This window comes from Rhinolophus sinicus, linkage group LG10 (assembly GCF_036562045.2).
Source record: "Rhinolophus sinicus isolate RSC01 linkage group LG10, ASM3656204v1, whole genome shotgun sequence".
Lineage (NCBI taxonomy): Eukaryota > Metazoa > Chordata > Mammalia > Chiroptera > Rhinolophidae > Rhinolophus > Rhinolophus sinicus.
The window spans coordinates 36,583,239-36,600,123 of NC_133759.1; the positions used below are offsets into that span (position 1 = coordinate 36,583,239).

General features: G+C 44.3%; 2 protein-coding genes across 10 annotated transcripts in view; both read right to left on the reverse strand.

The window, feature by feature from the left end:
• Nucleotides 1-1,815, reverse strand: part of DZIP1L (DAZ interacting zinc finger protein 1 like) — a 43,365-nt gene extending 41,550 nt beyond the window's left edge. For 4 of the 9 annotated variants that reach the window (XM_074312895.1, XM_074312893.1, XM_074312896.1 and 1 more), the window contains exon 1: nt 1,209-1,230. The gene's annotated coding sequence lies outside the window, so the exon portion shown is untranslated. Of the gene's footprint in view, nt 1-836; nt 1,060-1,208; nt 1,231-1,295; nt 1,444-1,542 lie in introns of those variants that run through there. The other 5 variants (XM_019747871.2, XM_019747844.2, XM_019747881.2 and 2 more) reach the window with 5 other exon arrangements.
• A 2,552-nt stretch (nt 1,816-4,367) lies between these two features.
• A4GNT (alpha-1,4-N-acetylglucosaminyltransferase) lies at nt 4,368-8,689 on the reverse strand. The gene is made up of 2 exons (XM_019746617.2): nt 8,279-8,689; nt 4,368-4,982 (listed from the first exon to the last, which is right to left on the reverse strand). The coding sequence occupies exons 1-2, from the start codon at nt 8,687-8,689 to the stop codon at nt 4,368-4,370; spliced, it is 1,026 nt and encodes a 341-aa protein (XP_019602176.2).
• Between the last annotated feature and the right edge of the window lie 8,196 nt (nt 8,690-16,885).

A 16,885-nucleotide genomic window follows, 5' to 3' on the forward strand; every position in this document is an offset into this window, starting at 1 on the left:
AAAAGACAGTGTTCACAGTTTGGTCAAAACCTATTTTAAGTTTTTGCCACAAAAGGATTTTCTCTAAAATAAAAATTGGAGGTAGGGATTTGACTGACATCTCTCAGGAGTATTTTAGAGGAAAAGACTACGTAGTGACCATGACCTAGCTTCCCAAGTGCAGAATTGTCAAAAACCAACACTGCTTTCACATCTAAAAGAAAACCAGTCTAGAATATAATAGTGGTGTTTTCTTTCCCATGGAGGAGTTATTGCTTCTTGGTAGAGCTTCTCTGCCCTCAGTGCCTGGGTCATCAGACCCCACAGAATCCTCCCTAGAGGTACAAGGTCTAGTGACAGGTGGAATTTTCATGCAGGTGGTTAACCCTGCAGACCAAGACTGGCCCTCCCTGCAAGGGGCCCACAAGGCAGTTCAGAACAGCCCAGCAAGTTGCCGCCTTCCTGCGCCTGACAGTTTCAATTGAGCAACAAGCCTTTTGACCAAATTCCAGCTCCGTAGCAGAACCCAGTTATGCTGCAAAAATGAATTCAGTTTTCTGTTTCCAACCTGAAGCACAGAACTTCATGGGACCACTTTATCAAATTGGACAGTGTCCAAAAGTATTTCCACATGAGGTAAATGTCTCCAGACCCTTAGTGCTGACAGACACAGAAAAAAGGCGGCTCATCAGCCACTTGACTGAAGGACTAGCCTTCTCTAGGTGGGGTTGTTCTCACTGGCCAGTCCTCAGCTCCAGGGGGAGGGGTTAGGGACCACGTGAAAAAGGAGAGAGACCCCCTCACCTTGCCTGCAGATGGGGGTGTGAGAGCCCACAGTCCCAGCACCCCACACTCACCAGGCCTCTCTTCCAAGTCCTGTTAGAAATCCGATTCCAGGAGACAATGAAGGCGCAGGCAGGCCCTGAGCCCCGAGCAGTGTTGGGTTAATGGGAGCCCCTGCTCAGACCCTCCAGAGGCTGTGCTCTGCTAGGCCTCTGGACCCTTGTCCTGTACTAAGCAAGTCTCCAGTGGACTTTTATCTGTAGCCACCACAAAACGAAAACACCATCGCTGTCTCCTGCTAAACTGCAGCCCAGGAGTGCAAGGCAGAGGAACTAGAGATGCCAAAGTGTTTGTTTTTAAATCATCTTATTACTAAATGATTCCCCCCCACACACACACACACACACCTATAGAACTCAAAGCATTAAGCCCCCACATCATTTTACTTTTTTCAAAGAGTAAAAATCCAAAGCTGTCCTCCCAGGGATGCCCAGTCTTGGGGGTACAGTCATTCCTGCTCCCATCTGGGGTACCTCGGTCCACAGCAGGCCAAAGAAGCTGGGTGTGGAGGGCAGAGCCGGACTCAGGAAGTGGCGCGTCTAGAGGCCGAGCCCGGGCGCAGCTCCGCTGCTCCAGGGCGGGACCCCCGCTGGGCGTCCCGAGCAGCTAATGTTTAACCTCCTGCAGCCCGTGGCACCTATCACCGGGACTACCAGAACCTCCCCCGCGCCCCTCCCGGGCCGAATTCCTAGCATAGTTTTCCCACGCGGTCCGGCTCACCTGGGGGTCCCCGAAGCTGGGAGAGTGGGCAGAAGCCCCAGAGTCGTTGGCTCCCTTTCTCAGCCTCGTCCAGTCCCCGCCCCCGGCTCTCTCCACAGTCCCCGACTGCCCCAGGAGGTTCCCGGAATCCTCACCGTCGCGCGGGCTGGGATGCTTCCCCAGTCTCGGGAAGCCTGGGCGCTCTCGGGGGCGGGGACAGAGCTGCCAACCTGCCGGGCCTGGGACAACAGAACTTCGCCACGCGAGCAGCTCGAAGCCTGGGGTCTGACGCCTCCTACTCCTAAAACAGCCTCCCCACCCCACCCCAAGGAGGGGTGGAGCTTCTCCCAGGCCCCAAGACCCGCTATTTTTAGGCCTGTTACAGAGCAGGGAAGGAGGGAATGCCAAATTTAACCCGTTAGGAAAATCCAGGATTCATGTGAATGGCTCCCAGGCCTTGCTGAGAGGCCATGCCCCGTGGAACTCAGGGAGGCTGATGTACTCCTGTACACACACACATACACACCACCACCACCACCACCACCACACCCCACACCCTCCGGTACAGTTGCTTTCCTGCTGAAAGTAGGGACAGCTGCAACCTCCTAGGCAGATAGCCCAGCCCACCCGCCCTAAATTAAAGGAATCTTCCTGGTTTCTGATCCCACCTCATGTTAGTCCTTACAGTGAGTCCCAGGCCTGGTCAAATGTTAACCAGCACCACCACCACCACCACCCAACTTACTGGCTTGTCCTGTGGATCCAGCTGTGAAACCCAGGACCAAAAAATTCTTTCTTTCCTGGTATCAGCCTCTGATCCTTTCCCAGTCAGTGCTTGCTTTACTGAGACTCAGATTTCTGGAAAAAAATGTTTTAAGGCTCCCCCCACCAGCCTCAATCTGCCAAGCTCTGTATCTTGGGGCAACCAAAACAAAAATGTATGGGAATAATGTTGGCCATGATGTGCAAAAATTGGAACCCCCATGCATTGCTGGAGGGAATGGTACAGCTGCTGTGGAAAAGAGAATGGCAATTCCTCAAAAAATTAAATATGGAATTATCATACGATCTAGCAATTCCATTTCCAGGTATATACTAAAAAGAATTGAAAACAGGGACTCAGATATTTGCACATGTATGTTCATAACAGCATATTCACAATAGCCAAAAGTTGGAAACAACCCAAGTGCCCACTGACATATGAATGAATAAACAAAATGTAATACATACATACAGTGGAATATTATTCAGCCTTACAAAGGAATGAAATTCTGATACATGCCACAACTTGAATGAACCTAGAAAATACTATGCTAAGAGAAATGAACCAGACACAGAAGGACAGATATTATATGATTCCACTTATACAAGTTACCTAGAATAGTCAAGTTCATATATCCCAGAAAGTACAATAGTGGTTACCAGGTCTGGGGAAGGAGGGGGAATTAGTGTTTAATGTGTACAGAGTTTCACTTTGAAAAGTTCTAGAGATGGATGGTGATGTTTGTTGTACGACAATATAAATGTACTTAATGCCACTGAAATTGTACATATTAAAATGGTTTAAATGACAAATTTTATGGTATGTGTACTTCACTGCAGTTTTTTAAATGTTAAAAAAAAAAAAAGTGGATGGGCTAGGGACCAGGACCAAGTAGGGATGTCTGTGAGTCATCTGATCTGATGGGGAATCTTGTTCCTCCTCTCCTTTCCTGGTCAGGGTGCACTTTTCTGTCCAGGGGTTCCTACTGCCCACTGGAGGGGAAAGAAGAGGCCAGGCTTTGGAGTCAAAGATTCATTTACATCCCACATTCCCAAGCTGTCTAACCTTGGGAAAGTCAGTTAACCTCTCCATAAAATAGAAAGAAAGAAAAACTCTACCTAGCAGGGTCATTATGTGAATCAAATTAGCTAAAGCGTCTTTAGACTGAGCCAGGAGCATAGCAGTCAGCATGTGTCCTCTGAGTTCAGTACAGTGTGAAATCTGTGGGGGCTTAGAGCATTTGCTTCTCAGCTCTCTTCCCATTGTATTCCCTAAATGTACAGAAAGTAGCATTGAGGGTATCTGTTTGTGTTTGTCATTTCCACCAGACTCAATTTCCCTATGTGTAAGTGGGTGCCCTCTTTTGCAGGGCGCTTGTGAGAAAGTGGAATCGACAAGCACCTCAGTCCACCTGGTCTGTAATGCAAAAGCTAAAGACTCCATCCTCAGGTGACCAAGACCTGCCATGCATGGGACCCTTGTACCTTTCCCTTACTGGGCCACAGTTCAACATTCAATATAGCCAAGAATGATTGAGTGCCTACTGTGAGCCGGGCTCCGTTCCAGGTCCTGAGGATACCAAGAGTTGATAGAAGACTAGATCACTTAGCACTAAGAAGCTGTCACTTCTGCCACAGCACACACAAGATTTGTTGGTGCCAATGTCAGTCCCTGACACAGAAACAGGCCAAAGGAGACTGGCCCTAGATGGCTAGTCCAGGGGACATTGTTTAAATACAGACACGATGAGACAGGAGATAAGCTAGCCATATGGAACATGAGCTGTGGACACCAAGGATGACAAACAGAGAGAAGCAAGAAGCCGAGGTCCCTGATGGCTGCAGTGACTACACCCACCCTGAATGACTTGCCTTCAGATTCTTTTACATAAGAGAGCAATAAACTTCTATATTTTATACACCAATGGTCCTTAGGATTTTTGTGTCATAGACAGAGAAAGCTAATACTAACTGACATGTGGATCAGTCCCCACACCCCTGGGGAAACTGGAGATCAAATGAAAGAGTGGCACCCCAGGCAATATTTAGTTGCACGATGTAGCAGCAACAACCCAGCATTGGCTCTATTTGTTACCAGGGCCCAGCTTCCCAGTCACCAACCCCTCTGAGCCTTGAATCAGATGCCTGTAAGTCCTGGGACAGTACTGACGGTAGAGATTTTCCACCAGCGTGTTGCTGCCTCTAACCACGGCCCTCCCTTCCTGGTTCATGTAGTTCCACAGATGCAGGGCATAGGAGTTGTTGAAGCTCGGGTCTGTGTCCCAGACTTCGTAGTAGCGCCTCCACTCTGGATAGGAGATGGGGTAAAATCTTTGGGGGTGTAGGAAGGACAAATTCAAACACTTGAGGTCGCTCACCTCCTGGAAGTCTTTGAGTTTGCACCATACTCTCAACATCCTCGTCATCAAATTGGGACCCTGGTTGCCCCAAATGTCTGAATCATAGTGTTCAACAAAGTTTTCCATGCACTCCCATAGGAAGGAGTGGCGGGGGAGGAATCCAAACACCCCATTACTAGAGTACTGAGAAGACTGGGCAGCCAAAAAGTTTTCCTCGGGGATGGGCCTGATAGAGATGACATCGGTGTCCATGTAGATGCCACCATACTTCCAGATGATGGCCAGGCGGGATGCATCGGAGCTGACATGGAGCCAGTTTCTCTCTGCACTGGTGTTGATCTGCGGGAGCAGGTGCAAATCAGCCCCAGCAGCAGGGGAAGAGGGATGGCTGTGGCAGCAGGACACCTGGCCCGAGGGTAGCTGGGAAAGAGGAATCGAGCCAGCTTCCCAAAAACCTATTTGCCAGAAGCCCAATTTTGCAAATTTACCAAACTTACCTCCATCCCCGAAAAAGTTACCTTTTAGTAAAAAGTTTACAGCAATCTGAAAAGATTTCATTAAATTATTTTAAAAAATAAAAAAAGAATTAAAGCAATAAAAAGGTAAAATAAAAACCCAGAAGGGATTTCACAATGAACTATATGAGTCATTTTCAGGGGGGTGTCCATTAACCACAAATATAAAACTGTGAAGGAATAATTTTTGTAAAGTCCTAAAAATGCTAAAAACTGAACAAGAAAAAGATAAAGTAGGCAACTATAGGAAAAAAGTAAGTATGTATGCTATTTGAGAAACTGGTAAAAGAATCTTAAAATGCATACATGCCTTTGTTCACTAATTCCTTTAATAATATTCTTTGAGGTCCTACTTACGATACGCCAAGCTCTGTTATAGCTGCTAAAGATATGCCAGTGAACAATGACAAAAATCTCTACTGAGAAGAGATAGACAATAAACAAATAAGCATATAATATGTTGGGTGTTCATAAGGCCTGTAAAGGAAAAAAAGCTGGATGAGGGAGCTATGAAGGGGGTAGGGTGAAACACAATCTTGTCTTGGGTTCCAGCAGAAATTTGAATGAAGTGGGTAAGTGAACCATGCGGATATCTTGAGAAGAATGTTCTAGGTAGAGGAAACAGCTAGTGCAAGGGCCCTGAGGCAGGAACAGGAGGGAGGCAGTGTGGCCAAAAGAGAGTAGTGTAGGTTCAGAAGGGGCAGATGCTTAAGAGCTCTGTGTCCCAGGGCCCACCTTGTTCCTAAAATCCAACATAGCAAAATGGAGGTGTAGCTTAGAACAACCCAAACTGAGTTCTGGGGAACATTAGCTCCAAGAAAATATTTACGTCATACTGAAAGGGTTCCATGCTCAAATAAGTTTGGAAAATGCTGGATTGAGTCAAATTCAAGTGTCTTTAGTTCAGGACTACACGAGAGCCTTTAATCTCCTCATGTGCATGGTTAGTCTGTGAGAAAAGGATATAGTTAGTATTCAGTATCTCCCAAAACAATTAGAGTACAGATTTCTTTTTCCCATGAGCAAAATACAACATAGGTAATGTTAGTTTAACACCAGAGTGGGGACACCAGCCCCAGAGCCAGCGTGCTGCCTATTCCTGTACAGTCCTGGAGCACCCTCTAGCAGGCTAGCACGGAGAGTCGCAGGGACCTAGCCAGCATGTCCCTTCCACCAGTCCTTCTCCACTGCTAACGCCTGCCTCCCTGACCCACAGCCTGCCCTGCCGCTGCCTGGGGCCACACTAGTTGCCACCTACTTGTTAGGAACTCTGTGCTGGCAACTGCAGGTGAAAAATCCATCCGGTGAGTCAATCTACCTCCTCCTGACAGGTCTCAAATTTGAGACTTCCATGTTCTTCAGGAGAAGAGATACCGGTAGGTGCAGTGGGATATAGAAGTTACATGGGGCCAAGAGTGAAACTGACCAATTACACACACACACACACACACACACACACACACACACACACACACACATACTTAGGCCTGTCGCTTAATCCAGAAAACGTCTCCAGCTGACAGCAACCAGGAGCCAAGTGTGTCCTCCACCCAGGGGAGCCACCCAGTCCCCAGGCAAATGAGGTGGGGGTACGAGGTCAGGAGTTTTCCTTTTTTATATATGAATACTGTAGTTGGCTGAAAAATGGCCACTCAAAGATAATCAGATCCTAAGTCCTGGAACTTGTAAATGTTACCTTGTGGGGAAAGGGTCTTTGCAGATGGAATTCAATTAAGGATTTTGAGATGAAGATTATCCTGGATTATCCTGATGGGCTCTAAATGCAATCACATGTCCTTTATAGAGAGGGAGGGGGAGAGGTAGAGTTCATACACACACACACACACACACACACGGATGTGAAGATGGAGACAGAGGCTGGAGTGACAGGCTCTACGGGAAGGATTCTTCCCTAGAGCTTCCCAGGGAAATGGGGCCCTGCCCTCACCTTGATATCCACCCAGTGAAAACGATTTGGGACTTCTGCCTCCAAAACTGTGAGGGAATATATTTCCGTTGTTTTAAGTCACCAAGTTTGTGGTACTTTGTTACAGCAGCTATAGGGAACTAACACAAGTGCCTCATAATGGCTTCAATTTTGCCTCTTGGCCTGCAAAACCCAAAGTATTTACTTTCTGGTCCTTTACAGAGAAAAGTTTGCTGACATTTGGCCTAGCCTCTGATTAGAACTTAGATCCGATTTTATATGGCAGGCAAATGGTATTATTTTGATGTCTGTTTTTAAATTACTTTTTAAAATAATTTTACTTATACAATTAACATCTTCTCATCACTAAATTCACTCCTCATCCAATCATACTAAAACACTACTATTACTGTGTGTTGTGTATTTTCTTCAGGTCTTTTGCTTCCATATAGATGTGGGGCTGGGGGGTTGCATCGCTAAAGTGATTACAATTACATTATAATATAAGAATATTTAATTTCATCTTGTAGTCTTCATAAGATGCCACAGATAAAGCCTGCATAATGGAATTACTGAGTGGCTATATTATAATTTCCTAATGCATTACCTGATTATGAGTCCTCTGTGAGAGAAATATTTAATTGAAACATTATTTCCTTATTATGCTATGTTACTATGATAAAGATTACACACCTCCTAAGAGCTCCAGGAGTGTCTTGATCATATCTTAATATAACCCAATCTCATATAGCCATATTCCACCTGATCCGTTATGAGTTTTCTGTTTACATAATTTTCAAGTTAAATGTTCCCCCTCAGGTGCAAAAAAAAAAAAAAAAGAGAAAAAAAGAAAACTTTAACATGGATGGGTTTAACTCTCAGTGAAAAATAAGGGGTTTGTACACCTAGAAAAGGTACAGCAACTTATTCGGTTAAAAAAAGATTCAAAAGTATGTCGGATCCTCAGGTAGAAGGCTGGAAACAAAAGCTTATAGATAAGCTTAAGTCTCTCCCTGTTTACTTGAATCAAGACTCAACCCAATAGAAAGAAGGCCAGGCAAGAATCAAAGGATCTGGGTTCTAGTCCCATCTCCAACATTGAGTCCTTACCCCCAGCTATAAAATGAGTAGGTTGAAATCTTTTTCTGTGGTCCCTCCCCACACTAGCATTCTAAGATTCTCTGAACACTTACTTGAGTGTACCATGAAAACAATGGTGTGTCTTCAAACAGCTTTTTCATATTCAAAGGGAAGAGGAAAACATTGTCTATTGCTGAAAGGAGGGAAAAGGCTGGGTAAGTGGAGTTTGGGGGTGGCTGCATGGAATTGCTGAGACCCTTCATAAAGAACGCCACAGGCTGCTCAGGATAAATCTTGGCAGCAGACTCCACAGCACAGGAGACCAGTGGGGGTGGCTCCATTCTCTCAGAGGTCTCTATGAACACAATGCTGCGTCTCTTGCCCAGGAGGCCCTCTGGCCCCTGCTGGGACTTGTAGGGAGGCAGGCAGGAGAAGTGGCAGCTAGACTTCATGGAGAGCCGGTAGAGGAAGCCACAGGAAAGCAGCAGGATGACCGACAAGGAGAGCTGGAGCTCCTTCAGCATGTCTACTTCTCTCTCCTAGCTGCTCCTTCAAATCAACACAATTAATTAAAAATTAGATTCACAAAACCAGATGAAGATAGCACACAAGAAAATAATACAAAAAATATCACTTCTAAGCTTAGATTTTTAAAATCCTAAATAAAATACAACCAAGTCCCGCAATATTAAAAAGAAAAATGCATTAACTAGGGTTTAACTGAGGAATTTAAAGGTGGTATGAAAGAGGAAAATAATAAATTTGTTAATAGGAAAACTATTGGTAAAATGCATTATCTTAGCAGATTGAAGAAGAAATACTGTATGATCATTTTGTTTCCATAGATGCCAAGAACAGGATGAAATTTGACATCCACTCGTAATTTTTAAAAAACACAAGGAAACTTTCTTAAGCTGACCAACAATGTCTACCAGAACATAGAGCAATCATCACACTTAACATGAAGCATTTGAAACATCCCCATTAAGACCAGGAATATGATATAGATGTTTATTATCAGTTACTCTTCAACATCATTCTGCTAAGTCTCACCAAGGCAATGAAACAAGAGAGAAGAATTTCTACTATGAATATTAGAAAGAAAGAGGCAAAAATATCACTAGTTGTAGAAAATATGATTGCTTAGAAAATATCACTAGTTGTAGAAATTGCGAAATCTAATAGAACTAAGAAGGAAATTCACCAAGGTAGCAAACTGCAGGCTAGAGTTAAATAATTTGCCAAGATCACACAGTTAGCAGAGCCATGACTCTAACATGGGACTACCTGCCACCAAAGCCCAGGCTGAGAACTGTTACCTGCAATACCTCCTTCTCCATTAAGTGTTAGCTCTAACCCCAGCTCACTTCAGGAGAGCAGAGATCTCATTTCTCTTGGTGGTCTATTTTTCATATTCCATATAACTTTTTTAGAAAATGCAAAACCAGTGAATCACAGCTTACCTTCTAGCCAGGAACTTGCAGTTAGCCAATATCTGAGGTCTTAGCAATGACAAGTCTTTCCTGCTATACTTTCTGATAAATCACCATCTAATCTTCCAATTCAGCAACACTGGGGGAAAGTAAATCATTGGCAGAAGATTAACACTAAACACAAGAAGTTCCCAGGAAGTTCCTCCCTTTACTAAGTTCCCCCAAACACAGAGACCTGGGGACAACAAAGGGCTCACATGATTTTTCAGGTAACCCACACGTTGATCCTGCCTACTTGTGGAGGGCTTATAGGGTGATAATTTCAACTGGAGAAAACTGTATTTAAATCTGGAGCCAAAAGATAGTGTGCCTGAGCAGTTGAGTTTCAATCAAAATCATGGACAGAGACTTGGGAAAATTTCTTCACCAGACAACCCTGTTCTTTGGTCAAAATTTTGCAAAGGTTTGATTAAAAGAAAAGAAAATCTATCACCATAAATAAAGGACAACCCCAGTAGTCCAAGGCCCTGGGATTTGGAACAAGAATTGATTTTCCAATTTCAGTTACAGCAGCTTCAGGAAGAGTCTTTTGCTCTGAGTTCCCCCTTGTGGGTCATACTTTCCCCCAGTCTCACAAGGTCAAGTTTATTTCCCTCCACTGATGTGGCAATCCCCACATGTCCCAAGATAGTGCCATTCTGCTGTGGTCTGTTCTCCAGTGCCCCTGACATGAGTACTTAGTAATACTCTTTGGAGCCATTCTCACTCAGGGAGTCACCTATCTTCAGTCCAGAGCCTTCTCTCAGCCATGAACAGATATCTACAGTTCCCCTGGATGCTCTGGTGTGAGCAGGGAGGTTCCTTCCTTAACAAGCTGGATCCTGACCTAGCAGGTCCTACATTAAGGGAGGTAAAGCTGTCCCACTAGTCGATGCCTTCTTCTTTCTTTTTTTCCTGTGCCCATGGCTCCCCAGGAATGGCACCTTGGGTCTGCACACACACCTTTTCCTTTTGGAGTTGAATTTCTTCTCTGGACCTCATCAATTCTAGGTTCAGCCTGTCTTGGTATTTTTCCAAAGTTCCCTGGCATTGGAGAGACTGGTTGTTTTTTCCATTCAGTGACGGAAGAGAAGAGAGCAGAGCTCCTGCTCCCCTCTCTGGGGGAACTAGACGGCTGCATTCGTGGGAGTGATACATTCCTAGTGCCTGTGTTTCAGGTGGGTCGTATATTCTAGTGCCTTCCAACTGTTTGCAAAATAGCCAAAACCATGGTCAAGTGTTCAAGGCAGAGAGCAGTGAAGTAATTGGTGGTCTTTGTCACAGGGATGAAAGTGAGCATTAGTGATGCAAAAAATAGGACCTGACCAAGAACCAAGTAGAGGATATGACGGAAAGAGCACTGAGCTTGGAGTCGTGCCTCCACCCTCCATAGGCTGAGGCTACCAGAACAAGTCCCTAAACTACTCGTATGGAAAATAACTTACCTCAGGCTCATTGTGAGGATGGAAGGGCTCTGTAAACCAAAGAAGCAGCCCTCACTTTTTACTAAGGAAAAGAGGAGAAACATAGAATACTATTACTCTAGATGGTGTTTGGACTCCTTGATGACAAACATGTTGTTGTTGTTATTGTTATTATTATTTTCAAATGAGTGAAATCTATTTCTCAGTGAACCTTCCCGAAGGAAATCCTCAGCCCTGTATGAGAGTTGATAAGATGTGTGCAGCAACCAGCAGTCAGTCACTGGTACCTGGGACCTTTTCAGAATCACAGCCTAATATCATTTCTGAGTCTTCCTGAGGAGGCCTCTGCCATCTGAGCCACTTCCAGGAATGTCCCAGGGCCCCCAGATCCATCCCTTCAGCCTTCCCTCCGATGTGGACAGCAGAACTGCCATCCCTCCCTCCTACTCCCCAGTTTGCCTTATCTGGCCTGCACCACCCTAACTTTCTGTCTGTGTGAGCAGGTGCCACAGCAGCAGCTCCTCACCTGGACTCCATAGATCCCTAGAGGCTCCAAGGATGGGTGTCAGGAAACCCTGTATCCTGGGACCACAGCTTGCATCAGTCCCTTTATCGTGGGGGTCACTTATTCACAGCTTCTCCTACATCTCACCGGCCCTGAGGAATGTCCCTTCTCTTTGGCCCTCATAACATTTGAACAAGTCTGTTCAAATTATTCCAAATGTCTTCATCACACAGTTGCAGGGTTTCTCCAACCAGGCAGGCAAACCCTAGGAACCCCAATATAGATATCGAGTAGAGATGTACAAAGAGATAATTTATCTTAGAGCAATGGGTGGGTCTGAATACACTGATGACAGTCACATATGCATCCTGATATTGTCTACTTTCCTAGGAGTTTCTGCCTCCTGTGAGCGAGTTCCTGCTTCCTCCATTATAACGTAAGCCAGACTTGGTCAATCCAGTAGCCTACGGAGCATGGGTAATTGTAGCTGATGAGACCTTAGGAAATGTACATTGATGTAGCCTCAAACAAATCAACAGGATGGGAAATAAAACTCTGAATCCAATGTTCTTTTTATTTTACAATACTGTTCTTTGGATGTTTGGAGCTAGTATAAAGAAAAGGCAATAGAGGGAAGAAAACCATGGAACCAGAGCAGAGATTTCCCCACGTCTCCAGCCCTGCAGGTAACCTCAGATAACCTCAATTGGAAATAGTTCAATGTTTGGGCCTACACTCCCTCTGCTATAAAGGACCCACTGTATCAAGAAGGAAAAGTTAAAGGAATTTTTAACAATAAATATTTGTTGACCTTAATTATACGTGAAAATCGCACCTTTTAATTCTGTAACTTCTTTGAACTCCAATTTATTGCAAGAAGGAAATATTCAAGCCAACAATACTTGTCTTATTTACTTTGGAGCCCTTGGAACCACAGTTCCGGTTTTTAACATATTTGTTAAGCAAGTGAGACTGATAAACTTGTTAAAGCATTCAGCTATTAGCGCAAAAACAATACCCAAAGTGATACCTTATCAACATCACCAATTCCTTTCACCACTGTTCTGAAGCTGGAACAAAGACTGCAGACCTGCGTTTACATGAATGGAGATGAGATAGCTGGACAGAGGCAGTTCATTCAGAGTGAGAGGTAATCCATAGCCTAACAATTGGGAACCCGTAGTATAATAACTGAAGCCCATTGAGGAGTGACATTTTGACATTAATTCCTGAAAACCAATTTTTTCTTTTACTAAAAATCAGTGAGTTCATGCCACATAAGATCCCCTTGTCCTATGGCTAAATTTTAAACTGTTCTGCATTTCTAAGAATATGGCCTAGCCTTGTGTTTCTGGCAATAACTCAGCCATACCAGTCAAACATGCTGCTGTTTACAAAACCTTACATAGCTATCAAGAATGTGTTTCTGAGTTTGTTCTAGAAATTACTATGTTCATACATGTCATTTCCCCCCTTTTTAAATTTACTCGCAGGTAAATGAAGGGTTGGAGGGTAAGGGCAGGGAGATAAGGGAAAATAATTGTTCTCAGTGAAGCAATTGTACCCCAGACAACCCCCGTTCAGGCTGAAGAACAAGGTATGCAAGAAACCTACAGAAAGCAGTGGTGCCAGTCTGAGGCTGGAAGGCTGCTCGCAGGAGCTTTGTTTCTAAGTCTGTAAGTCAGTGCTTAGTTTCTTCTTTCTAAAAGGAATTGGAAATATCTTAGAGCCACCCTGTGCCAAGTGTCCATGTGGCAGGTGACCTTTATGAAGACTGAGTGGCTGTGAGAATGAGCATTACCCAATATGGCTGAAAAAAAACTGTTATGAACCGAATGTGTCCCCCCACCCTCACCACCACCACCAAAATTCCTATGGTAAAGTCCTAACCCCCGAAGTACTGGTGTTTGGAGATGAGGCTTTTTGGAGATAATTAGGTTTAAATAAGGTCATGAAGGTAGGATTCTTACAAGAAGAGGAAGACAGAGAGATCCGTCTCCAGGAGCATTCACTAAGGAAAGACCATGTGAGAACACAGTAGGAAGGAGGCTGTCTCTAAACCGAGAAGAGGGTCTTCTCCAGAAACCTGATCTTCATCTTGCTTTTGGACTTCCCGTCTCCAGAACTGTGAGCAATAAATGTCTGCTGATGAAGCCACCAGTCTGCAGTATTTTGTTATAGCAGCTCTAGCTAAGACAGAAGCTCCACAGAAAGCTGCTTCTCTTTAATCTCTTTCCACACGTCTTCATGAGAACCTGCTTTTGAGCAATGGGTGAGGTTGAAGTTGCTCTTAAAATTTAGAGAATTGAGACCGGGTCTCCAGTGGGGAGAGGGCCACTTCATCTGTAACAGAAACATGTAACAGGTGGAAGTCTCCTCCTTGCCTGAGACCTCTCTGCTTTTCCACACACCCCTCAATGTGTCCTCTTGTTATGCCTTTTCTCTTCCAAAGAGGTCTCCGGTCTCCCTTATCTCAGTGCCTGTCAATCACATGCACCCAGTACCCAATCAGAAATCAGGGAGTTATTCTTAACTCTCCTTTCCCCTCATGTACAAGCTCTGCTAGTTCAGGTCCTTCAAGAAGCAGACACCAAGACGAGATTGACTGTGCAAGGAAATGCCTGTGTGAGAGAAATAGGAAAGGAGCTGTGTAAGGCAAGGCAACTGTCAAATCACAGAGAGAAGCTTGGGCGGAAGTGTCCCAGGCTGCCTTGCTGAAGGCTATCCTTGTCTAAGGCAGGTTCGGGAAAGCCATCAGGGAGTCCTCACACCAAAGTCAGCCACTAGAGGAGTCCTATGTCTCCCCAGAGCAGGTCTACCTCAGTGTTCTTGCCACATGCATTCATTGCTGTGTGTGGAGAAGCCTGTGGGAGGAGTGGCCTAGGCACAACTCAGCAGCAGCTGGGACCTTTGGTCAGTTATGCTCCCTCCAGTTGGAGGTCCATAAGGCATATTCTTACGGCCGCTACAGTGCACCCCTGGAGCTAACAGATCTACTTCTCCACATAGTTTGGGGGGAAAGTTCTCCCATAGTTCCCATTGGCCCTTCTTCCAAAGGGAAAACTTATAAAGGAGGTTAGAGGGATGAAATACAGCACCTGTCACTGTAGTTGACCTCAGGCCTACAACTCATCTGCTCCCTCCTCCAATATCCATTCTGAATTCCCTTCACCCTCAGAAGTCACCTCATCAAGTGTCGGTAGCTTAGCTGGTTGTACAACTCACCTCCCTGCAGTGCCTGAACCCTTGATAGTGATACTCTTTCTCAAGTCAGGGTTGCTGCACAGGTTTGTTCATAGTTGTAAGGGGGCAAGGGAGTTCCAGGAGGCCCCAAGATGGATCTCTTAGGTTCTCATAGTCCTCTCAGCTGCTATTATGTAAAAGCAGCCTGACCTCCTCCTGCTGAGCGAGGTCAATTACTTGCTGGTCTCTGGGCACAAGAAGTCCGACATGCCTTGCACTGGATCCCTTGCAGTATTACCTGGCAAGAAACTACTCTTTTTGGGATCAGAACCTCCAACACTGAAGAGCTCAGATTTGTAGGGACAGAGGCACAAAATCCTCCAGCAGGTTATTATAAGTGGTGGTCAGTGGGGTCACTCCTATTTATACCCCTTGATTCCTGAATCCATGTACTCTTCCTGTTGAGAACAGAACACCCTATACTGGCCCTGAACTGATATATCGTTACATAAAGGATGACATTCCATTCTTTCAATGTTTTCTCCAAGCTAGCACTTTAGCTGTGCCTTTAGAAGGCCATTCCAGAAAAGTGAATGGTGCAATATGTGATATAACTAGTAGATCCCATGGTCATGGGCCCACTTCTGTACCTCTCTCACTCTAGCGATTCCCCTGGTCAAATGCTGTGCTATATGAGATTCCATGTCTGTGGGTCAGTCATTCCATAACCCCAAACAGTACTGTTGCTGAGGCTTTGCAGGCAGGAAAGGCAAACTCATACCTGGAATATTCATTCCTGTGGGAACGAACCATTGGCTCTTCCAATGGAAGGGGCCTGATGTAGTCAATCAACTGGGCAACAAGTAGCCAGTTGTTCTCCTCAAGAAATAGCCATATCAAGGATTCAGTGTTGATCTCTGTTGCTGACAAGTTGGATATTCAGAGGCAGCAATAGCTAGATCAGTATTCAGAAGTGGGAGTCTCTGCTGATGGACCAATTCATGGCCTCTATCTTTGCCACCATAGCCCATGGTGGCAGTTCTGGGCTGGTGACCAATTGCTAGACTGTCAGCAGGACATCAGTGTTCCTGTGAGGTATCTCACCGTTGCTTTAATTTGCACCTCTCTGGTAACTAATAAATTTGAACATTTCTTCACATATTAGTTGTCTGTTTTTCTCCTCTGTAAATTGCTTTTCATGTGCTTTGCTCATTTTTCTGTTGAGTTCTCTGCCTTTTTCTTACAAATCTAAAAACCCTTTATAGAATCTAGATATGAGTCTTGTGTTGGTTTTAAATACTGCAACTATCTTTTCCCAATATGTCATTTGGATTAATTTGTCTTTGGTATCCTCTTATTTTGTTAAATGATTTGTGTTTTGGGCATCTTTTTAAACACCTTCTTTACTCCTAAGTCACAAAAACAGTCCCCTACATTTTTTCTTTATAATTTCATAGAGGTTAAATAAAACACCAGTAGTCCTGAATTTGAAATAGAAGTACCACTATAAACTCATGAGGTATTTTGTTGTGTCTGTACACTTTTCCTAGCTCTGTGCATTGAAGAATCATAGAAACAATGACTAATCCAGTAGCAATTAGCAAACTTTATACCCAGATTGTGGTCTTGAAGTACCGTGTCTCACTAAGAGAAACAAGGGCTTTTGGGGAGAAATGGTTCATTCCAGGCCTGAGAAAGAAAAACTACAAGATGAATCTGAAATACATTTTCACAACAGATAGTAAAAAAGCTACTAGGGCCATGTCAAAATAATTTGGGAACCAACTTGAAGGGTTTTCTACTGAACAAAAAAATGACACTCTTAGCTTTAAAAGGTATACTAAATGCAACTGATTGAAACTCTGCAAATATGTTTAAATCTGTAGGTTCAGAATGATAATTTTTTCTTTTTTTAAATAATTTTTTTATTTTTCAGTTATAGTTGACATACAGTATTATATTAGTTTCACGTATATAACATAGTGATTAGACATTTATATAACTTGTGAAGTGATCACCCCAATAAATCTAGCACCCATCTGACACCATACATAGTTATTACAATATTATTGGCTATATTCCCTATGCTGTATTTTCCATCCCTTGACTGTTTTTGTAACTGGCAATTTGTACTTC

Coding starts and splice junctions, on each gene's coding strand:
- A4GNT (XM_019746617.2), bottom strand. CDS start 8,689: ATGCTGAAGGAGCTCCAGCTCTCCTTGTCGGTCATCCTGCTGCTTTCC. Junction 4,983..8,278: donor TGTTTTCATGGTACACTCAA/GTAAGTGTTCAG, acceptor CTGCTCCCGCAG/ATCAACACCAGTGCAGAGAG.